Source organism: Antennarius striatus, chromosome 13, assembly GCF_040054535.1.
Source record: "Antennarius striatus isolate MH-2024 chromosome 13, ASM4005453v1, whole genome shotgun sequence".
Classification (NCBI taxonomy): domain Eukaryota; kingdom Metazoa; phylum Chordata; class Actinopteri; order Lophiiformes; family Antennariidae; genus Antennarius; species Antennarius striatus.
In genome coordinates this window covers 13,915,642-13,940,500 of record NC_090788.1, presented here as the reverse complement: position 1 = coordinate 13,940,500, position 24,859 = coordinate 13,915,642, and the positions used below count along the sequence as shown (strand labels likewise).

The 24,859-nt window shown below is 38.7% G+C and overlaps 1 protein-coding gene across 3 annotated transcripts in view; it reads left to right on the top strand.

The window, feature by feature from the left end:
- The window catches only part of LOC137606739 (glucocorticoid receptor-like), an 81,442-nt gene that overhangs the window by 23,183 nt on the left and 33,400 nt on the right, over positions 1-24,859 (top strand). For all 3 annotated transcript variants that reach the window (XM_068332133.1, XM_068332135.1, XM_068332134.1), the window contains exon 3: positions 22,779-22,948. In XM_068332133.1, the coding sequence (XP_068188234.1) occupies positions 22,779-22,948 (170 nt within the window). The remainder of the gene's footprint in view (positions 1-22,778; positions 22,949-24,859) is intronic.

Sequence of the window (24,859 nt, the reverse complement as noted above, 5' to 3'; positions counted from 1 at the left end):
GTTCGAACCCTGCCATGTTATGAGGCGGCAGTGCTAACCACTGCACCACCGTGCCGTCCTCACCTTTACGTCTTTTGAACAATTTCATGTAGCGATTTGGTGACCACAGAACCCCCCCCCCAAGTTACTGCTTTGTCTGAAATGAAAAGAAATCCATCCTGTACATTTGTCTGAGTATAGTGACCCAACTCTCAGCCACCGTGCTGTTATTCTCTAAAATAGAAGCCCTTCAGCCCCTGCAGTTTGTCTATTTTCAGCAGAGCTAGTGCCAAGGCCCTACTACTATTTTTAAAGGAACTTTAACTTGTGATTATAATACATTTCTGTGAGTTACAGTGTGCTAAAATTTTTTTTTTGCCAAAGCAATGTTGGTAATATATTTATGTGATGGAAACAGAACTGTGTCATTCAGATTATGTGATGTTTATTTTAATTGCTTATTTATCAAGTTTTGCTTTTTAAACAGAATAGGTGGCCTGCCACTTGTATGCAGAACTAACTCATCACCCAGATGGATTGCCATAAATTATTGAATATATTTTGTTGTCCTTTAGGTCAATATGACAGGGCGATAAGACAGGCTTACCTGTGTGTAAAAGATGTAAACTGTTGATGAAGATGTGTTTCTTGGTTTGCATGTTAATGTGAATATTTTAAATAGATTGGTATATTTTCAACAGGCAAGCAATATAGGAGTAAGCATAATAATATGTTTTCTTCACTACAGACTTTATGTTCTCTGTAACTGGGGAGAAGATTCTGTATATATAGGTATTGCCATTCCACTGGAACTACTAGAGTATCGTCCCCCATGCTGTGCATCTAAATTGCTCATCGGAGAAAGAATCCAGTCTTTCAGGAGCCGTACATGCATCACAACCAACACTGCAATATACTCTTATCCAGTGACGTGTCAACATCTACTGGTTGGGCTGGTGCTGACTCACTGAAGGTCAAAATTTTTGTGAAGCACTGATTTGTAGCAGTAATTCAACCACTTTTGGTTTGCATTTAAAAATATGATACCATGCACGCATTTATTTTACTGTCAACATGCATTAGTTATGAACTATATGACTATAGTGATTTTGTCAGTCTCAGTATAAGGTATAAGTTGGTATAAGTTATAGCTGCGACACACCAACATGTTAGCATCACCATCAGCAGCGTTTTAGTATGATGACATTTGCATTTGGATCAGCACTACTGTTTTCGAACATTGCCTCAGTGAACTGCTAACATAGCCGTGGGCTCTAAATCTTATTTAATGTTTTGTAAACAGCAGCATTTTTCATTATTTTTGACATTTGGCAAGCTGAATATTTAATCTATAAAATTAAAAAAGAATTAAAAGTTTATTTCAGTGATGATGATTGCTTGTTCCTGTGGTGGTTCACCTATTGTAATTGTAAATGTCACCAACATTCTAGTCCAATTTGGAGCCAAATTATTTAGTGATTAGAGTGCTTTGTGCAATATCTGTGCATTTTCATCACATGGAGGAATGTGTTTTTCCATACTACTTTGCCTGCAGCTTCTTTATACGTAATTGTTACAGTTTAAACAGAGCAGAGGTCCATATTAATGGAATTAATTAGCAACACTACAAAAAATCATTAGAAAAAAACTATCCAAAAATTAATATGCATTGCATGGCAGCAGAAAGAGTTTTATGTACATAGAGAAAATGGTTTTATACTGTCTCGCCCTCATTGTTAGCTAAAATAGCCACTAGACCCCACAACCTACCAGTTAGTTTTATCTTATAAAGTCGAAAATAATACATTTTACTTTATTATTTGACAGTTTTTAATTATCTTTTTTTTTACAGTGTAGTGTATTTAGATAAACAAACTTATTTATATAATATTCGAGAAACATAGTTCATAAGTAGCGAAAACAACTCTGGAAGTGGGGATTCTATGCTCTGCACGAGGCATTGAAAGCTTCAGGGACTGTTTCAACTGCTAATCATACTTGATTCAGTCCAACATGCTGGACAGGTTCACTAATTGCTAGCAATAAATTAGCCACATGACATTTACAGTATGCATGGACAATTTAACTTTCCTGCCCTCTTTTTTCTCCATTTTATTGTTTTTTAAGAACAGCAACGTCACGCTATGTGAGAGGAAATTGTACTATAGAAATATTTTGAAAAGGACAAATTTTCATCCGTTTTCGTTAAATTTACATACATTTTTTGCCATGGATAGGTATAATTGTTCTCTGAAAAATGAACTGCAATTACTGCACTATGAGAATTGTCTGTTATGGTAAAAATAGTGCCGCAGCACAGTGGCACAGTGGGTAGCGCTGTCACTGCACAGCAAGGTGGTTCCGGGTTCTGGGGTAATGTAACTGAGAGTGGCCAAGTTAGGGGGGGTGAATGTTGGGCGGCAGTTGTTCAATCTGTATGGGCTTGGCGTGGGGCTGGAGGGGTGGCTGATTCAAGACCAATATGGACCACAGAATGGACTGTAGATGTGATTGGAGAGGTGCCATTTCACCCCCTGCCCTAGAGCAAGGAAGTGAACCCCCAAAAACTGCTCCCACCGTCACATGTTGCCATCATTTCATCACTTCACACACTCCATCATTCTCTCCATTGCATGTGTATAGGTCATTTGAAGGATGAGGGTTAGGGTGTGTGTGCCATTGTGGATAAGGAAATAATTGTTTATACATCCATCTCTTTTTTTCTTTCACTGTTTTGAGACTAGTGTCCTGGTTTGGATTCCAGCCTAGCTGTCTTGTGTTGTGAATTTCTGGCACCCAGCAAATAGATGGGCATTAAACTGGTTAACCCTAGCTGGTGACCCCGAAAGAACTCCTCCAAAGCTACAATGATTCATCTAGGGCGAATGCCATTTGTTTAAAATTTTTAGATGGAACACTGCATGTTATGTTGGGTGAATTTTTTTCTGGCTCACTTTTTTGTCTTTGCCCTGCAGCTGAAGAAAAGGATGGTGTGCAATCCTCTGCTAATGAGGGTATGGTCTTGTTTGAACGTCAGGGATCAGAAAGCATTTTTCAGTTTTCCCACGCATGCCAGTATGTGCTACAAAAGTATGCTTGCACCAGTGTGAGTCTCATCTTGAACAAGGGGCATGTCTGCTGAGGCTGGATATGACTCTAGCTGTATCAAATGCTCTGTTGGCCTAGTTCTAACTACACAGGTTAGACTTGAGGACACTTTGATTAATGAAGAGTTACATAAATTTGTTTTTTTATTTATCTGTCAGGACTGAATATCATAATGGGAAGCTATAGTCATTCTTTGATTCAAGACAGAGGAGTGGCATCCTGCCTTGATGATTCATTTAATCTGTTTGCTAAGAATTTGGTCTCAGTAAATCTGCAGCTGCATCATATCTACTGTAGCTTCCCATGTGCTTCCCCTCATGGTTTGAAGCTCACTTGCAATGTTAATTATCAACTGTCTTCAGCTTTATTGAAGCAGTCTTTAGAAACTATGTAAACAAGAATACATGACTATACTTGGGTTAAGCCGGATACTCATTTCAGACAAGATACGGATAAAGCATTTTTGACGAGTAAGAGCAAGGTACGAGTAAAACTTGTCAATACTTGTGCTCGTGCTGAAGGAAAATCCTCATAACCAGCGGTCCGCAATCTTTTTTGCTCCATGGACCGGTTTCATCTAAGAGGCCGTCATTTGCTCGATAATCGTTAATGATGCCAGGACAGCTGATATCTAATACTAAATCATCTGCAGTGGTTTTATGATAAATCCAGGACATCAACAGACAACAAACAGCCTATTTTTTTCATAAATCGATAATCAACATCTCTATAAACAAAATAATTGTAAGAAATAATTATATTAAAAATGTGATTCAAGTAACTGCACTGATGAGGTTTATTTTGAAATGTAGCAACCTACAATCAGTGCATTCAATGTAGGAGAAATACTGATCATTTCCAATAAAAAGGTGATCAAGTCAATCAAATAATAATAATTCCGATTTTTTTTTTTTTAATATACATACTGATTTTAATCCCCACAGGGAAATTAGTGGCACACTTTAGTTACAGGTAGTTGAAATCATGCATATATGTGGTGCACCCAAATGAGCAACTTGTAAGGGGGACGGCGCCTTGCTCAAGGGCACATCGGCAGTGCTGCGGAGGTGAGCCGACGCCTCCCACTGTCAGTTCACCTCCGGGTGTTTATTTGGGCGGGAGTGGGAATCGAACTGCTGACCATGAAATATTGGATGACCTGCTCTACCGCGCGCTCTATCACTGAGTCACTGCCGCCCCCCACTTACTGCCTCACAACACGGCGGACCCGGGTTCGAGTCCCGCTCTGTGCGGAGTTCGCATGCTCTCCCCGTGTCTGCGTGGGTTCTCTCCGGGTTCTCCGGCTTCCTCCCACCTCCAAAAGCATGCGCTTCAGGTTGATTGGCCAGTCCCAAATTGACCATAGGAGTGAGTGTGTGTGTGAGTGGTTGTTTGTTTCTATGTGGCTCCGTGGTACACTGGCGTCGTGCCCGGAGTGTCCCCCGCCTCACGCCCTGAGACTGCCAGGATAGGCACTGGCTACCCCGCGACCTGCGTTAGCGGATTAAGCGGGTTGGAAGATGAATGAATGAATGAATGAATGAGTTGTTGGGGACCGCCGATATAAGAGTAATAGGAGACAATGACACAAGTAGTGTTTTCCGGACGTCCGGTCTACTCCACAGAAAATCCTGCTTCACACAGCACCCGCCCCTCCCTACAGAAACACACCACTGGTTTTCTTCGGCTTGCCTCTATTTCAGTCTATTTAAGGTTACTTGATGAACTTGCTTCTTGTCAGAGCTGAAAACTGCTCCTGTCGCATCGGTCACTGCCTCCAGTCCAGTCGTTTATTGTTGTGTTTTTACCTGCTAGCTCTTAGTTTGACATATTCTCACTTCGGTTCAAATTGATAATGTATATACTGTATAGATATTTTAACCGTTACATAGCACGCACACACACACGCACACACAGACACATACATGCACACATGCTCTATCTCTATCTCTCTCTTTCTCTCTTGCACTAAAAAAAAAAAAAATTAAAAAGAAAAGAAAAAAAAATAGAAAGTTGTGTTGAGTATGACAATTCTTGTTCATGCATACTTTGTAGTTCATAATTTCCTATTGCATGCGTTGTATTAATTAATGCACTTCATGTTCTGAGTTCCTGAAAAACATCGATTTGAATTTTGAATCAGTTCTGTAAATATTTTTAAAATAAACAGTACATATAGCAACTTCTGATCAATCCAAATCAATTTCAGACTTAAAATAATGTACTGATTTAAGCCGCACCCATTTCTGGTCAAACCACACCCACTTCCGGTTTAAGTCCTGCCCATTCAAAGTACAGATATGGATACAGATAATTAAGATGGTTGAACAGATATGGATATAGAGCGGTGTACTCGATCATCCCCAGAGTATACCACAAAAGGCCCTTATTTAGCTTCAGCCCAAAAAAACTAGTGAATTGATTCTTCTTTAATGAAGCCATTATAGGGCTTTCATTTCATTTATATATGCCAGCAATATTTTTTTGACAAGGAAGTTGTGAATTTGCTGAACTGGTTAACGCTAATCTTGATGGAATCCTAACCTTAACCAAATTACTCTATGTGGTATTCTTTTATGTATAATTCCTCTGGTCGAGTACAGGACACACAGGATGTTGGACAGGATAGCGGCACATGACTTCAAGAAATTTACGAAATATGATTGTGAGAAACTTTTTCCAAGGATTTGTGATTAATGGCTGATGTAATAATTATTCACCATTCATATTTTTGGTTTTATATCCATCCATCCGTCTATCCACCCACCCATCTACTTCTACTTACCCGTGGCCAGGTTAAAGGTTTTAAATGCCTTGAAATATACTCATAGTGGACTCTTGTTATATCTGACTGAAGTCATCAGCAGCAGGACAAGCTTTAGTGAGCCTGCTTTGATATCACTGATACATCAGAGAAAACTGAGACAGTCAGTCAGTCAGTCATTTTCATATTACCACCGCTACATCCGCCGCAGCGGGTCACGGGGAGCTGGAGCCTATCCCAGTGACATAGGGCGTGAGGCAGGGGACACTCCGGGCACGACACCAGTGCACCGCGGAGCCACACACAAAGACATACAACCACTCACACACACACACTGACTCCTACAGGTAATTAGGGAACGGCCAATCAACCTGAATTGCATGCTTTTGGAGGTGGGAGGACACCGGAGAACCCGGAGAGAACCCACGCAGACTCGGGGAGAGCATGCAAACTCCGCACAGAGCGGGACTCGAATGTTTTATTCTGGAATGCTTGAATGTTTTGTCCACTTCATGATTGGTAGGTTTTTTCATCAGTTCAGTCACAATTATTCATTAATAATTCATTGTAACTTTTCAAGGAGAAGTGCCAAGCAATTGCATTCAAGACACAGAGGTCAGCTGCAACAAGGACCACAACTTTGTTCTTGAAACCGTCCAATGTACAAGTAACAGTGTTAGGCTGCTTTATTTGCTTTTTTTCAGATGCAGTAGAGTGTAACATAATGCTACAGTATGTTATGGCATTAGGAGCAGTAGTTGCCTGTAGATAACACACCAGAAACATATTTTCACAATGTGTAATGTGTGGTCAGCTCTAAGAGGTGTGTCATCAGATCTGCACTGTCCCTGAAATCACGCATGTACTTCTAAATGAAGACTGCATGGAAATCATGCATGGAAAGCAATGGTTATGAACTCTGCTAAAGGTTCAGTGGGAGATTTATTTAGATTATCAGTCCTTCAAGTGCAGCATAAGGAAGTAACATCAGGAAATGAGTTACTTCAGATGCCAACTGTGATGAAAGTTTTACTAACCCTGTCTAATTGCTTGAGCTACAGTGCCTGACAACAAATTGAGCAGGCACAGCTGAAGAACTATGCCCCTGGTCTGGCAGCCTTCCTCTAACGACAGCATAAAATAAGTGAGAGAAACACTGTGAGCATGGTCTGACCATCTTTATCATATGTGTAATATGATTATACTGTATATTTTGTTGCGTCAAGAGCAGAGAATCATCCTCATTGGAAGAGAGCAACTGGTTCAGGCCAGCATCCAGAATTGTCCATCATTCATTTGGACCACTTATAGTCCACTGATTAGTTGTCTTTTAGTGCTCTTCAATCAGAAGCTACATCAGAGGATAGAAAAAATGTAGTACGGGGCCAAAAATCTACTCACTTGTTCCTACCTTTACACAATTTTTTACTGTAAACCAAATTTGAAAGCTTTTTGATTTGTATTGCTTACAAACAATCAAACCAGTGTTTCTGGTCAGAAATTCTCTTCATTTTCTCATTGGTGGAGGTAAATAGATAAATATAAGTGTAGATAAATGAAAACACTTTGCTGCACATAAAATTAAAACATGATGCCATAGTCATCTGAGTAATGAATAATAATACAGAATACAGAAAAAAATAAGGAAGTTTAAACCATAAATTCCATCATCATCTTTAATTTCCATTTAGAATGAGCAGCAAGCATGACATTTATATCTTTGAAGTCATAGTTAAAGTCTCTACTGAAAAGACAGACTTAAAAAAAGATTTTTCCAAACATACATTTTCTTACAATGAAAAAAGAACAAAAACTTATCATGCCTTATGATTAATAGTCTCTAGACCTGTTTACAGCTAAGCTATTATTTCAATGATTTTTTTTTAAATTTTTGGCAAAAACTGTGCTGGGAAAAAAAAATCATACGTTTTGATTAACATTTAAGTCAGAGCTGTCTTTGCTTTCCACAGTATTCTTTACCTGTCAGTCCCAGTCTGTAAATCCACACATAGGTGAGCCTTTTATAATTGTTTATGTTTATTTTAAGAGCAATCATGGATTGGGAATGTCCATAGAGGACTTGAACTTAAATTTAAAAAAGGCACAGGTCTGGTAAGCAGCATGCTGGAGTGAGCACCCGGGGAAGGATCAATATGAAAAGCATGCACATCCTGTCTTGAGCTCATCTGTGTTGCATGCTTTATTGTGGTTATTCCCTTGATGAAAAATTCTACTCTCTCTGCTAATGGTCTTGTTTACCTCTGTTAAATCAATGCTGTGTTTTCATGGCTATTAGGCTGGAGGGAGGAAATGTGTGACAATCGGCACATTTGTAAAATTTAGTGTTGATGCTCCCATGCCTGTAATGCATGGTGACATAGCTGCTGCTCTGGCCTTCCTTGTAAACATTTTATGTCATGGGGCATACCTCAAAATTGATTATTATATGTGGCTAACAGGTCATACATATGCAAAAGTGTTTCATTTGGCTCTTTTGGAGTTGTTTTTTTTAATAATGTGTTATTTTTAAGAACAATATTTAAAATGTTTGTCTTTTCATATACAAATATATTTTTAAAATATTTTGTATACACAACAGACATACGATCATTGAGTCTTGCACCTTTCTTATTTTAAATTTTTTGCAACAATTCTATTTTGCATTTCTTCATCAACTACTTGTGCCAATTCTATAATAGTTTTGTTTTTGAATCACAACTCACCAATTGTGTATTTTTCCATTAACCAGTATATATCCCAAGAATTCTAAATATCTTGTTATTAATAACAAATTATTAGTAAATTTATTTGATTTCCATAACAACAAGTTGTCGTTGGCCTAAAAAAGAAACCCAATCACATCTTATAAAAAATATTTTTGTTTGCATCGATAGATTGATTGATTGATTGATTGATTGATTGATTGATTGATTGATTGATTGATTGATAGTGACTTTTACTGATTTTGGTGGCATGGTTGTGGAGTGGGTCATCTCACAGCAAGAACGTTTTGGGTTGGAGTCCTTTCTGTGTGGAGTTTGTATGTTCTCCCAGTGTCTGCGTGAGTTCTGTCCAGGTTCTCCGGTTTCTTCCCACACCCAAAAAAAATGCACTTCAGGTGGATTGGTCTGTTCCAGAGGTGTGTGTGTGTGTGTGTGTGTGTGTGTGTGTGTGTGTGTGTGTGTGTGTGTGTGTGTGTGTGTGTGTGTGTGTGTGTGTGTGTGTGTGTGTGTGTGTGTGTGTGTGTGTGTGTGTGTGTGTGTGTGTGTGTGTGTGTGATTGTCATTTGTGTGGTTCTGTGGTGCGCTGACTGGTTCATCTCCCCGCCTCATGCCTGTACATACATTGGGATACAGCTACGGATCTCAGCAATCCCTGAGAAACACAAAAATGAAAAATTGTTTCAGAAAATGACTGAATGAATGAACGAATTAATGATAGGATTTCTATTTCATACACTCGAGATGTTGGTCACTCTCATGAGTGTATCGTATAACCGTTGTGCTGTCATGATGGATTTTTAAAAAATGATGACTAATCACTTTCTTTTATAGCAAATTAATCAGATATACTTCTAATTGACTGATAAACTGCAATTGAAATTTCTGTACAAATTTGAAGTTAATTATTTTTTGCTTTTGTCATTAGCTTTTAGAGCCATTCTAATTTCTTGTGAGTCGAATTTCAAAGCAATGTGTTGTTGGAAGCACAACCCATTTTCAGCCCTGTTGACAAAAGAAAAGGTAATTTCCTCCCTTCATGTTGTAAGCATGTTTTTGGTGTTTTATCTGCAGTTGTTTGGATTACAATAATAGCAAAGGCAGCTGAATCACCTCTCCAGGGCTCTTATCAACCTCTTCATCCCTCCCTTCTCTTTTTTATCAGTCAATGAGTTCATCTGAGTGAAAGCTAACATCTGGAGGATCCGTCTCTCCCTCCAGCAGGTCACAGATCATTGCCAATGCTTACATGTATTCCATTGGTCTTTATCAAGGAGGGAGAGCAGTGCCAGTGTCTTATTGCCTTCAATTATTAGACCTTTGTGTAGCTTTGAACGTTGATTAACATTGTTCTCACTCCCTTTTCCTCACCTCCTCTTCCTGACCTCTCAGGTTGCCTTTTATCATCACTCGCTGTTTTTTTAATCAGATTGTAACAGTAAATGCTAGTGTAAGGGCGTTTTAGTGTTTAAGTCTGATTTCTCTGAGCATTAACTTGAACTGTTTCTGAAGAGAACTCCCTTTGGGCTGTGGGTAAAGCAGGAACAGCTTAGTTCCTGCAACATTGTTTATTCTCAACAGCAGTAAAACAGAGCAACAGCACACAATATGAAAAAGCTCACCTCATCTCCTGGCATCATGATACAATGTCTTAAATAACATAACAGCCAATGTGTGGCACATCATGTAATACCTGATTTAAATGAAGAAAATCCATCTTCCTAGCTGTAAAAACACAGTAAGCCTTATGGCTTATTTCAACTCTTCTTATTTCACCTGAGGGAGGAATGGATAGGAGCCTCCACGAAGAGATATTTTGCGTACTTGGGTTAATGATTGATGTCTTTCATTGTGTGGGTGTGTTCTGTGTGTGTGTGTGCCTGTGTGTGTGTGTGTGTGTGTGTGTGTGTGTGTGTGTGTGTGTGTGTGTGTGTGTGTGTGTGTGTGTGTGTGTGTGTGTGTGTGTGTGTGTTTGATAGAGGGAGAAAGGGCAACCTTATGTTCATTAAAACCAGGATAGCCAAATAAAAGCACTGCTGTGCCCTTATGGACTCAAGAGTGAAAGTCTTTTTGATCTCTTTGATGTCACGAGCAAAAATATGGCAGTAGATTTAAGTTGTACCGAGCTGCAGGCAGCTGGCATCAAAACCCCGTGTCCATGAGAACAATTTTCTTTTTATATATTTATTTTTATTTGCATGGGTACATGTGAGATTTTGTTAAAATGGTCATATTCTCTGACATTAGGGTCTGTTTTGATTCATTTCATTTCACGTTTACTGACTGCTGTTGAAAGCTGACTATGGGCTGGCATGCAGTCCAATCAAATTCACATGCATACTTTAATTTCTATACCTTTATGTTAAGAAAGTGTTGTGTTTAAAAGATTAGAAACTTTATTTTTGGCTTGATCTAATCTGTTATTCAACTACATTTCTGTGTTTTGTTAGTTGCTAAATTTCTGCTATGCAACTTTGCCCAAAGATAGATAAAGCTCAACACTGTATTAAATTGCGGTTCTTTTTTTTTTATGACACTTTGCCACTTTCTGCCAAGGCAGCTATTGTTGCTTATATTATGCACTTTCCAACATTATTTAAAATGTCATTGATAACTTCATAATATGTTGCATTAATATTACATAGGTTGCTTTCCCCAAAATTTTTGGGTCCTGTAAAATTCTCGTCACTATTGTGTATTTGATATCTTGAATGTGTCATAGTGCCTGTTGCTGGAGTCTGAGCTTCAGTAGAGTTGTATTGTGAATTAGAAATCCACTTTTCTTTTGTTGCACTGGTTTGCACATGGACGTCAATCGTAAATGCTTTGTTTGTAAATGCAGTCTCTCCATATCCAGTTATTAATCTGCCCTGAACTATATTAGCTTATAGTTTAGAGCCTGCATGAGCTAACAACCCAACTATGAAGTATACATTATAGTGCATGTGAAAATACAGTTTATGAAAACAGTAGGCCAGCACGTGAGCTGTAAAATAGAATTGCATTTCCTTTGAGAAATGATTATGTGGTGTTGGAAGGAAACCATTTTCCAATCTGTGGTTGCACATGAATGCAACATTCAAGGAGATGTTGAAAGAAAGAAAATATATAAAATTCTGCCCACAGCACTTGGAACAACTGGCAGTATTTATGCTGTTCTCATGTGATAAAACTGCATCACATCGACATATTTGATGATGTGCTGTAGCTGATTACCAGGTTCCTCTGCTCTGATATTGATAAGAAATAAATCTCAATGTTGGACATCATACTGGGCTGAATGATCAGTGTGGTTCTATCTCATGTATTACAAAATAAGTCATTTTGATCTGATTTATTCTCTGCATATCGATTGCATTCAGTCCTGAATCTGATTACTTGTTAGACTACTAATAGAAGCCAAAATAGGTTTAAAAAAAGAAAAAAAAACAAAAACAAAACTTAAATGTGGGGGTCTTTCAGGCTGTTGTAAATATGAGTGAATTGTAATTATTGACAATGGAATTGGTGATTCTTTATAAGTTGTTGAAAGATATAAAAGTTCTCTGCCTGTCATCACCACGTTCATTTATTTCTCTCTGTCAGTCAGCAGTTTGCAGTTGACATCTTCAACTCCATTAATCATTTTGCAGACAGAGATGGTGGGTGTATGTAAATTTAGCCCTCAAGTATTCATTCGCTGTCACCGCTCTCCTCGGCCACTTCTGTAGCTCTGCTTTCCCTGCACTCTTCTTGTATTTGCTCTTCCTACCCGCTTGCCTTCCTGCCTGTCTGTTTGACCTATTTTTTAACATTGAGAGACAGTTAGGCTCAGTCTAATGTCACACTTTAAGGTCTCAGTCATCAACTGGAAATAATGAATATGGTTTGTGGTAAACAACAAGAGACGTCAGACAATAGACTAGTATAAACTCAGCAGAGATACAAAACAGAGGGAAGCTATTAACTTCAGCCACGTGTAGGTTAAGGTCAGAACCAATTATGTGCATTCATACAGTCATAGCATTTTTATGAAGGGAGTCAATAGAATCTGCGAATTTGATGTTAGCAGACAGCAATTCAAACCTGTTGCACCCTTCCTCGGTCTCCTACGACACCAATAGAAACCATTGTGTTAGGCCAATCCTTGAAGGAGGTATCGAGTTTGTGCTTCTGTGGCAGTGTAGTTTACAGCAGGCTGACATTTAACACTGTCAGCTCCAGCCCTCATTCTCTGCATTGTTGTATGTTGAAACCTTTCATGTGTTTAATGCACGAAGTGAAGGCCCAACAGCAGAAAGGCCTGAAGGATTTCTTCTTCCTTCAGCTCAGCACTAATCTTCCATGAATCTCTTCTTTCTTTAGTCACAACATAAATATCCAAGTATTTAATTTTAAGGGTATATTAATTTAACTTTTGATATCTTTAATATTTGTAATGTAACAGGTAGATAAACATGTTTTAGTTCCCAACTGTATGAAGTTTATGTCATTATGATTTATATGTTTATGGCCTTTATAAATATTTTTCAAACCCTAGTAACCTTTCTGCTATGTGATTGCTGTTAACTCTCATGCTGAACATCACTACCCCTTCATGTAACAAAAAAAGGCCAGTCTTGACGCAGTTACTGTTTTGAATTTAATGCGTTATCATAGTTTTGATATGAATAGGTTGTAATGTTGAAATTATTTGAATTATGTGTTTGAGAAACAAAACTTGTCTTTTCTGTCAGCTTGGTGCTGTGTAACAGAAGGACAAAGAGACATGGAGAAGTCTTTCTTGTGGGTAATTTGTAGGGGCCGAAGCATTAAGGTGCTAAATGAAGGCTAATTACATTAGAGCGGCAGGGGAAATGGGTGCTGTGTGCCCTCTGGCCATGGCCATCCATCTGATTTAAGATACACAATGTGTCAGCAGCAAATCGAATCTGCAGGGAGCAATTGAAGTTTCCTTACACACACAAAGCAGTGTTTTAAATCATCCTCTCAGTTGGACTTGATAAGGGCCACAACGTTGCAGCCAGGGGATCATATTTTTGTCAAGCTTTGGTCAAAAATTGATTTCAAAAGATGCAATAATGAGTTATTTTGGTGACAGACAGGATCCAAAACAGATAATATATACTCTAGTAAATGAAAATTTCAAATTTAAGTTATCACAAAAATGATTGGTTGGTCATGTTGGTGGAGATTCTCATTCATCTAGGTCATGGAAATCTTTGAAGGTTGAATGTAAAGCAGCTGAACTGGTGGTGGAGTTTCAGATATTTAGAGGTGGGGTTTTGTAAAACCACCTCTCACCCACATACAATGCGGTCTTATCATGTCTCCCCAGAAATTTTCACCACCATTCACCCTTTGAGTCAAGTCATACTGATAATAATATCAACTCACATGATGTCCCGTTTGGCAAACAAACCACTTCTGTCCTTAATAATGGCAAAGATCCATAGTAGTGCTTTTTAGTTAACTGTATCATGTGACCTTATTGACGCTTAATGTGTTAGTGACCTTAGAAGAGTTTAAATATCTGAAATTCCCCACCAATCATTTAGAACTGAAGACGCTTCAAGGATTGTGCCATTGATGGACTAGCCTGCTGTAATTCTGGCTCGTAATTTATTATCTTCAATCAAGATCATCGTAAATTAATTTAAGAATCAGAAGGTCACTGGAAAAACTCAATTGGTGCTAATGTGGAGACCATAGTCTCCATCATAGTTAAATGCAAGCAAACTAATGTGGAAAATTCCACTGTTCCGGAACTAATTTTGAGATGCACATCTTGTGGCCCTTACAAGGCCTATGTGGAACTTCACTGATATCTGTACGGTGGGTTTTTGAGATGTCAGATGTACAAGGGTAACCCTATATGACCCCTGTAGCTGGACTTAAAATGTAAAAGTTAAATATTCTGTTGGTATTTCCCCAAGTAAATGTTTAGTTATTTGTCTTTGGAGAGTTTTTATTTAACTATTGAAATAGTTATTTGTCATTATTTTGACAGCTGATGACTATATTTGAGAGACTGACTTGTTTAAATAATGAACTGATTAATGTAATGTCTGTCTTGACGTGATTGTCTTTTTGTCGCTACTTAATATAATGTCTCAAGACTTAGAAGCATCGCTGATCATCATCCGTCCATCCACCCATTTTCTTGTCGACAAGACGATACTTTTCTTGTCTTCAGCTGGTAATCCACCCACGCAGATACAGGGAGAACATGCAAACAACAGTAAAGTAATCAAACCCAGAACCTTCTTGATGTGAGGCAAGGGTGCTACATAGTGCACCCTAGCCTAAATTATCACCATTTTTGTACCATTTTCAGTTTTGCATCAGCCTTGTTGATGTAGATTTTCATTAGTTGAAAAAAGTGCCGAATAAACCCAAAATTTCATGTTATCAAGTTGAGTGAATGTAAAATGACAATCACCAGGATGTATGCACTTCAATTACAAGTTTATAAGCATGCAAGATAAGCATGCATGATGTTGCAGAAAAGAACTTACATTGCATTAAACATGGACAAAGTTGAACGGCTGTGTAATCATCCTTCACTGTGTTCCTAACCATGTGGCTCAATTCCATTTAAAGCTCCACATTCCACTACAGCATAGCTACGCTTCAGGGAAGTAACATGTGACTTCATCTAACCTAAGCCTCACCCTTTTCATAAAGAGGCAGTAGAACCTACATCTTGCCTGCTGTTGCTCTCAACTGCTCTCCTTTATTCAGGACTTTATCTGGTGCACCATTGTCATAGAAAGACTTCTCTCTGTCATGTTGACACTTTTATTTGATTGAACTGTGATCTGTTACCTTCTGAGATGTCCTCCTCCACCTACACAGTTAATTCTGAGGCTCTGAGAATAAACAGAGAGTAACTTAGCAGGGTTATATTGTATATATGAAATCAATATCAAGTAATGATTTTGCTATCATAACCCAAAGCAAACACTTCTTTAATAATCAGGTCTGTCCAGAGGTCCTTCTGTGTGTGTGTGTGTGTGTGTGTGTGTGTGTGTGTGTGCGTGCGTGCGTGCGTGCGTGCGTGCGTGCGTGCGTGCGTGCGGGCGGGCGGGCGGGAGGGAGGGAGGGAGAGGGAGGGAGAGAGGGAGGGAGAGAGGGAGGGAGAGAGAGAGAGGGAGAGAGAGAGAGGTGAAATCTAATAGAAGCAAAGTGCGATCAAATTATCAACTGCCATTCAGTGTGAGAGAAAATCACACTTTGTTTTTCCTTATTTTAACTTTCATTTCCCCTGTGCTCTGATACAGCCCACTCTCCCACACTTGTTAAACACAATGGTTTGAACAAATTCGCTCTTGGGAGGCAAGCTTCCCCCTGTGCAAATTGAAAGATTATCACAGGGCCACAAAGAGAAACAATCAGTCACATTCATATTGACACAATTTAAAGTCCCTAATTCACCCCAGATAGACATACATACAGATGGACGGACGGACGAACAGGCAGATAGATTTGAATTTTAATTTGAACTCATGACCTGTGTGCCACAATTTGTTTTCTACATTACAATCCAATTATTCTGTTCAATGGATAACATGTGCTGCAGTTTAACTCCCTGAAGGTAGTGAAATGTCCTTGGTCAGGTTCTCTCACCGTGTCATAGAAATCAAAGACCAATTGAACCGTCTTGTGACTGGTCCCTCTCAAAGCAACCATCAGGGTAGCTGGCACCACCAGAGTAGCTGGCAAAGCAGTCTTCAGGGTAGCTGATAATTGAAGGTTCTAGGACTGAAGTTCTTTCAACCTATGCTCAAACTTGAAACGGGTGAGAAACTTGGTTTGATGACTTGGAGGTGGATTTGGTTCGTAGTGAATGGGTGAATCACAACATCCAGATGAAGATAACTAGATTATAACTAAAACCTGCCCAAATAGTGCCAGTGCACCGCGGAGCCACATACAAAGACATACAAACACGCACACACACACTCACTCCTACGGGCAATTTGGGACCGGCTAATCAACCTGAAGTGCATGCTTTTGGAGGTGGGAGGAAGCCGGAGAACCGGGAGAGGACCCATATATAACACTTTTTTTGGGATCAAAAAGATAGAATTAAAATCAGATTTCTAACCCAATCTTGACATTTGTACATTAGATTGAAGTGAAAGAACATATTCTAGAGGAGGAGTTTGTTGTGAATAGCCCCATATGAGTGTATTCAGGTCTGTTGCGCCTGATAGAATGGCAGTAGCATTTGTGATCTGGAAACTCTATGGTTTAATTTAGGGCTTCTTATTCAGCATAAAAAAACCACGACCATGTTTCAAGGAAAAACACTTTTGGTTCCTATAGAGAGATGTCTAAACGGCATAATTTTGACTCCTGCATTTTTCCATACCTTCTCTAAAAGGTTTTGCAGCTTCTTGCTCTGCTGCAATTAATTTGACTGGAAATTTGACCAAAAATTCCAATGCTGTATAGCATGCATGTTGTGTGAGTAAATGCAATCTATTTAAAGATTGACATTACATGGGAGATGGAGAGTAAGTAATAGTCTGGTGATGTGAATTGATAGCTGAAGTGACATTGATGTGTAGGAGAACGTGGACTTGGGGAGGGTTGAGGGTTGTTTGGAGTTCAGCAGGAATAAAGGGAGAGAGAAAATGAGGGAGCCGTCACGTATTCATATTATGATTTCTGAAACAAAGTTTGCTTGATAACTGCTCCTCTCTAGCAACCAAAGGCTTCTGTCAGTAATTCAAAAACCATAACAACACACGCACATACACCTGTACACACATATGCAAGCTTGCTATCAGCAACACAATCAGTAAATGCACATGTAAGCTGTGTACTTGTCACTGTGTAGGTGAGTCTGGGAAATTAGAATATTTATTTGGGTGCAGCAGCATATTGGGTCACCATGTGGTAAGACAGAAGATCAGAGGCAAGGTCGCCATCCTTATTTAAACTAGTCATCAATTATTTTTGTTTTGTGTATTTTTGCGATTTTTGTATTTCCTTGTTGGAAATTTAAAAAAAGAATGGAAAGAAAAAAGAAAATTAAAAGCAATACAAGCTAAACTGACCTACTTTCATAGGTCAGGGTAAATCAAAGCATAGGTAGATCAAAGTGTGAGTAAGACCATAGCTTTGATCTATGGTCTTACACTGGCTTTCTCCTTCGTCTTCCTATCTTATCCAGTTCCTGAATGTACAAAAGTTGAAATTTGACCTTGACTTAGTTTCTCAAGGTCAAGGTCATCATCTCATTTTCATCCTCTTTGCCGCCCAAGTAATGTGCCTTTTGTGTCATCTTTCTATCTGCAACGGTTGCGAAGATATTTCTTTCTGGATGCAGCAAAGAAAATCTCCCAGAATCCGCATATTTGCTTGAATGAGTTTGACTCATGACTCAATGAGTTTTCAATGGAAATCAGCTCAGATTTCCCGTTTTGTTTTAATGGGAAAAATAGCCACACATTGGTTCCCATCGTAATTATTTTTATGTGGGTCAGAACAATTTATAGTAGCCAAAGACACTTTGCTTGTTGTTCTTTGCTTAGAGCTAATCTGCCCACCTTGTCCATCACCTCATCCTAGAATTAAATATCATCAAGACATATTTCTAACTTTGAGACTATGCAGTTTGATTTTCACTCTGATATAAATTAATGAAAAAGTTGGTGTTTCTGTGTGATTAATTGAAAATCAATATGTCAATTTTTTCACATTTTACATAATAGAATAAACACAGGATAAACTGTACAATGTAGGTACTGTAGGGCGGCACGGTGGCGCAGTGGTTAGCGCTGTTGCCTCACAACACGGCGGGTGCGGGTTCGAGTCCTGCTCTGTGGGTAGTTTGCATGCTCTCCCTGTGTCCGTGTGGGTTCTCTGGGTTCCCCCACCTCCAAAAGCATGCGGTGCACTCTGCGGTGCATCGTGCTCGGAATGTCCCCTGCCTCACACCCTATGTCAGCTCCCCGTGACCCACTACGGCGAATATAGCGGCGGTACATGAAAATAAATGAATAAATGTAGGCATTGTTTCTTTCTCATCTGAGTCATTCAGTGAAGAGTCAAACTTGATCTTCACTTTTACCAGTAATATTGTGCATTCTTAATAAGTCCTGTAGCAGGATTGAGGATGGATACATTTAATCTATTGCTCTAATTATTGAGTCTTGCAGCAGAGGCCATCTCCTATTTTTGCATGATCACGACACGTGATTTTGATGGATAGCTCTTGCATGTTTGTCGGTAAAATCATGAACAAGCTGATTGGCAGATATTTTTCAATGTTTATTTTCGTTCAACCAGTTCTGTGTAGCAGCACACACATACACACAAGTGTGTATGCACTAAGAGCAGTGTGGGTGGAGAAAGACCAGTATATGCAGAGAACTGCAGACTGGTTTTATATGTTTATTCATATCCTCTGCTCCAGTCCTTCACAAAATATCTGCGTGTTTAGTCGTGATAGGCGTCTGCTGTCTGCATATGTGTACTAGATTTTGTTTTTATTGTGTTTGTGCCTTTACACTAGCTATTTGTGGTGGATGTGTGTATGTGTCTGTGTGTATAGATGTACGTGTGTATGTATGTGTCTGTGTATGAGAGAGAGAGAGAGAGAGAGAGAGAGAGAGAGAGAGAGAGAGAGAGATGTAAAGCACATGTTTATTACACTTTTGTACTAGTATACTCTCCTAATCTGCACTCCATGGCTCATTGTCACACTTGTTGGCCCATCCATGGGAGAAGCATGTGAGTTAGAGCAGAGGTTGTGATAAATATTTAATTCAAACGGCACCTTGTGATCATTTTACATTACTAGCATTTGAAGTCATGTCAGGATAGATTAGAATAGAATGATGTTTGACAGCTTTCATACGCACTTAAAAAGAAAAAAGAGACTTCACATTTAACACTTTCTCATATCCAGCTGTTCGTTTCGGTCTCACACAGTTGTAAGGATGATTTGAAAATGTCAGATTTTGTATTAAATATGCACATGTATGCATTTGCTTTTCCTTCAGGTTGTGTAATATGTTGCTACACTGGGTCCCCCAATAGAGCCATTACTGGTCATAAGCATGACAAATGAGTCTTAACGGCACCTTAAGTGTCATGGTCAGACAGATGAGTGCACAGCAGGAGGACACCACACTCTTCGTAATGTGGGTTCAAATAGGATCATTTCTATTTATACTCCACTACTGCTGAACTGATGATCCAGAGTTAAGTCGGCTACATGTCAGAAAGTGTCTGCCCAAATTAGTTGCATGCCAGTGTTCCACATAAAATCTAATCATAGTGCTCACAGGTCGTGCTACAGATGAGTTAAATTACTTTGTGTCACTGTCATACATCAAATTTAAAATGGAAAATCTTTACATTTCCTGTCATGTACTAGATAATCGGTTACTCAGCATGTAGGATAACAAGGCTGCTAGGCTTGTGTTTCAGTTTTGTTTTTCTTTGTGGGGAGCTCAAAAATCACGACAAAAAAAACATGTTCCTAGTTTTAGGATTAATTTATAGCCTCTCTGATGATACACATTTTAAGATAATATCATCTCTGTAAATGTCTATCAGCTTCCTCTTCCTCCTCCCCCTTTTGTTTGTCATTTTGGAAAGGTGTGTGACTGTCGGCTGTTGTATGCTCTGACAGAAATTCACATGGCATTGCTCTCTGAATCCCACTACTATGTGAAACTGTTTGCATGTGTTGAAAATGATCTTGGCTAGTTCGGTGTTAAGTTATGACTAAACGTCTCAGTGTCTTCCAAGATCCACCCTCCTGACACCCCCTTTATCGCAGTCCAATTCACATAAGCCAGTGTTGTCTTTCCAGTGACCATGAGGTGCTGGCCAATGGAAGTTTACACCAATGCAAGCTTGTTTTGAGGATATGTTGGAGTTGCTTGCTGATCTGTCTGACAAAGTTCAAATCTTCCTTCTGCTCATGTCTTGAAAACGTTGCCTAGCAGTTTGAAAACTTTGACAGCAGGTAGCAGGGGCCAAGCTATCTGTAGGCCTCAATGTAAAGTCATTATTAAGCTTGATCAGCCAGCTCTGTTACATAATGTCTACACACATTTGTACTGGTGTTCTGCCAAAACAAAAAAAGGAAAAGAAATATTTAAGCTCTCGTGGTGAAATTTTTGTCATGGACTACACAGCAGTGTCAGTTTAATGTTATACAATTTAGAAGCCGTTTGGCTACAAGAAACCCCATGAACACACATGTTACAGTGTATGTGCTTGTGCTTTGCCCTAAATACATCTACGAAATGCTTTCTTCATTACTTTGAGTTAAAATATAGACAGATGTTAATAACAAAACTTAAAAAGAAGTTGCGGCAATGAATCATGACAAACTTGGATTACAGCACTAATGAGCCAATAACAAAATCATTAACAAACCTTCAAGTATATCTTGTCAGACAGTGTTGTTGAGGAAAACTTTACACAGTCAAATTCAAAAATGGAAAAATTGTATTTTATTACACATAAAAACCAAAAACATTTTGAACTCAAACAAGGTTGCCATAGGCTTCTAACATAAATATATACAGTTTGTGTCACATGGACCACTCTTCAAAGCAGTTTTCCAAATAAGGATTGTGCCACGTAAAATGCACGAATCACGAGGCATGTTTGCATCACATGTCAAAATGCACGTATCGCAGGACATGTTCGAATTACGTGAATACATGCATCACTGCTTATACGATGGCGACTACATGGACAGAAATACGGCGCCTGCCATCTGATTATACCAATAAATGAAGTAATTTGAACCGCTTGTCTTAATCAAATGTGAACAATCATATCTCCGGTTGTCCGGGGTCAATCGGCTCCAAATAAAAACTGGAAGACAGTTTCACATCTATACTGTTGTGTAAACATGTGCACAGCAATCCCCTTGACAGACTTTATTTGTTAAGAATGGCTTAAAAACATCATGTGATCTAAGCATAGGGGCACGATCATAGGGCTATAAGGCTTAATCATAAATATGTTATCTATTATTATTATTATTATTATTATTATATTAATAATAATATTGTTATCACCCCACCTATATATTTGAATAAGCTCACTTGAAAACCTCACGCTGTCACACTTTTTAACTCCACCCAATACCTGTCAATCAAGCGCCCAACCAATCACGGCGCTCAAGCAGTTACGGCGCCCAATCAATCACGGTGCATCTGCGAGAAGGAATGATGTGAACAATATGGCGTAAGGCATCGGGCAGAGGGGCTTCTTGTTGCGGTTATGCCTTTCATCCACACGACAACTCAGATATCTGGGACGATAACGCTGGTCAAAGTGAAGTTTTTTGAAAACGCCGGGTCTGCGCTGTCGTGTGGACGCTGTAACCAAACTTTTTCTATCCAGGGGGTGTCTACCTGAAACCGCTGTGACATTAGTGTGTGTGACACATGTCTAAATGTACACACAGAATGGAGTGGAGTTAAAACCAGCAATTTTCTGACGTATAACAGCCCCAAGTCGAAGACACATTGATAAAAATGCTTAACAGGTGGATATTCGTTCATCTGTTTCTGTCTTTATGGGTCATAAAGTTTATATATATATATATATATATATGTATGTATATGTATATATATATATGTATGTATATATATATATATATATATATATATATATATATATATATATATATATATATATATATATATATATATATAATTATTCATTTATTCATACATTCATTCATCATTCATTCAGTCACGTTCCGCGCCAATGCCTGTTTTGGACTTCCCAGTTAACATAATTGCAAAGTGTCTTAACTGTTCCAACAATTTTCATGTTTTTGAGCAGAAAGTCTAAACAGCAGGAACAACACAGAAAACGGCAACAAATTCTGAGTGAAGCTAGCTGGCTAGCACGAACAGTCTGTCCAGCTATGGTTTCCGTTTGAAATGGGACAATTGATGTAGTATCCAAAATGCTCCTTGGGCATTTGACAAAAACGGTCTTTACATTTGTTTTCATATGTTTGGTATGATATTATTATTTTATCGTGGAATTTCCTCGGGTACCCGCTAGTTATTATTATTATTATTATTATTATTATTATTATTATTATTATTATTATTATTATTAGCAGTAGTAGTAGTAGTATTAGTATTAGTATTTTATTATTATCATTATCATAATTAGTTTTCGAATGGATCTTTCTCTACATAATTTTCTCACTTTGTAAATTTCAGCTCGTCAGACAGAGCAGGAGAGGCTAGCGCTCCCCCGGTGCCAGGGCAATCCAAGTCCAATGGCCAGACACACAAGGTGTGTTTGGTGTGTTCAGACGAGGCCTCAGGATGCCACTATGGGGTTGTGACCTGTGGCAGCTGCAAGGTTTTCTTCAAGAGGGCTGTTGAAGGTATGTCCTGTGAGCATGCATCCACTCACTTGATCACTTTCAAACTTACTCATGACATCATGAATGTAAAGGATGAGATGTCATCAAAAATCAGACTTTGACCTGAGATTAAGTAAATTTCAAAAAACGCATGTCTTGTGAAATAAAAAGTTTAAGTTGTTGAATTGCAGCAACATTTGTATCGGGTATATTTTGTCTATTTATATTGTGCGGCCATAATATACAGTTTGATTGTGTAACAGTATCAGCCATTAAAATTGTAAGGTTAGTTTTAAGATCCTCGTTTGACTTACAGGATCTTTGAATTGTTGTGTAACAGAGAAGCATGTCTGTCCCATATTTATTTTTCTCGGGCAGCACAGACTTGCATTATTCTTAACATTCAAGATCACAATGAAATAATAGCTTTTTGAGTTTTGACAGACACACACTACTCATTTTGCTGAGGCTTTGTGTTTTAGTCCTGATCTTGCGTGTCACTATGTCCTATGCTCCTTTCACTGTCTCTCACTGTATCAAAGCAAAGTCATGATGGTTCACACATACAGACACACACACACGCATGAACTCACACATATACATAAACAGTACATATAGTAGTACCTCGAAAAACAAGTTTAATCCGTTCTGTGAATGACCTTGTCATAAAAACATTTCTTTTTATTAAATACAGTATTTTCTGCACTATAAGGCGCACTGGGTTATAAGGTGCACCTTTGATGAATTGTTTATTTTTTAATTTATTTCACATATAAGGCGCACCGGATTATATGGCACATATAATTTAAAAAAATAAAAGAGATTTAAAAAACTAGTGTGAGTACCTTTAGGCCGCGTCGACGTGATGCCGGAACTTTTTGAAAACACAACTTTTTTGTTGCGTTTACGCCTTCCGTCCACACAACACAGATATCCAGAACGAAAACGCAACTTTTTGAAGACGCTGGCCTAGGTGCATTTTTTAAAAAACGCTCGGTCTGCGTTGTCGTGTGGATGGTGTATCCGCAACTTTTTTAAAAACGCTGACGTCTTACCTGCGACAAAAACCTCTGTGACGTCATATTTATGGGCCCGTGTCTTGTGACAACAAAACACGGAGGATTCCTATTAGATAAAATTTGACTCAATACTGCCACCACATGGTTTGGCATGCTTATAGCCATCTTCGAAAATGCACTGATGCGTTTACGTGTGGACGGAGATTTTTTTGAAAACGCTGTCGTGTTTTCGATCCTGATATTAAAAACTGGTTAAACTCATTCCGAGTGGACCACTCAGTTCGAACAGGGTGGATTATTTCCTGATCTGAAGTTCGAAGCAGATATTTAAGCTTCAATTACAGCACAAGGGCATTTTTTAGAACAATTAAGTTTAAAGTGGGTTATTTCTGGCCCCACAGTAGTTGGGAAATACTGAGATCAGTCAGTCAGTCAAAGTTTATTAATAGAATTGTTGAAAATTCCCTGTTTTGGTACTTTATCATAGACAGGTACCGGGGCTTTCCGCAGACTGCTCTGCCATCAGACAGCAGGTCAGTGAGAGCTGCCACTTTGGTGACGCCCCTTGACTACCGTTGTTAGGGGGTGTAGTGTCTTCTGAGGGTGCCTCCTGGTGCGGCATGACTGCCGGCCAGACTGCCAACTTTTTTTCAGCGATCTTGTTTTTGACCAATATTAATATGAATATTAATCCATATACAAGGTGCATAGGATTATAAGGCACACTACGGGATTAAGAGAAAATTATAGGCTTTTAGGTGCACTTTATACTGCGGAAAATACTGTAACTAAAATTATTTTAATCCAGTCCAGTCTTGTAAAAAGCTTCAAAACATGTTTTTTTTTATCAATCAATAGACATACATATTTTGCCTGTGCATAATTAATTATATAAGTTATGTTCAAGTATAAA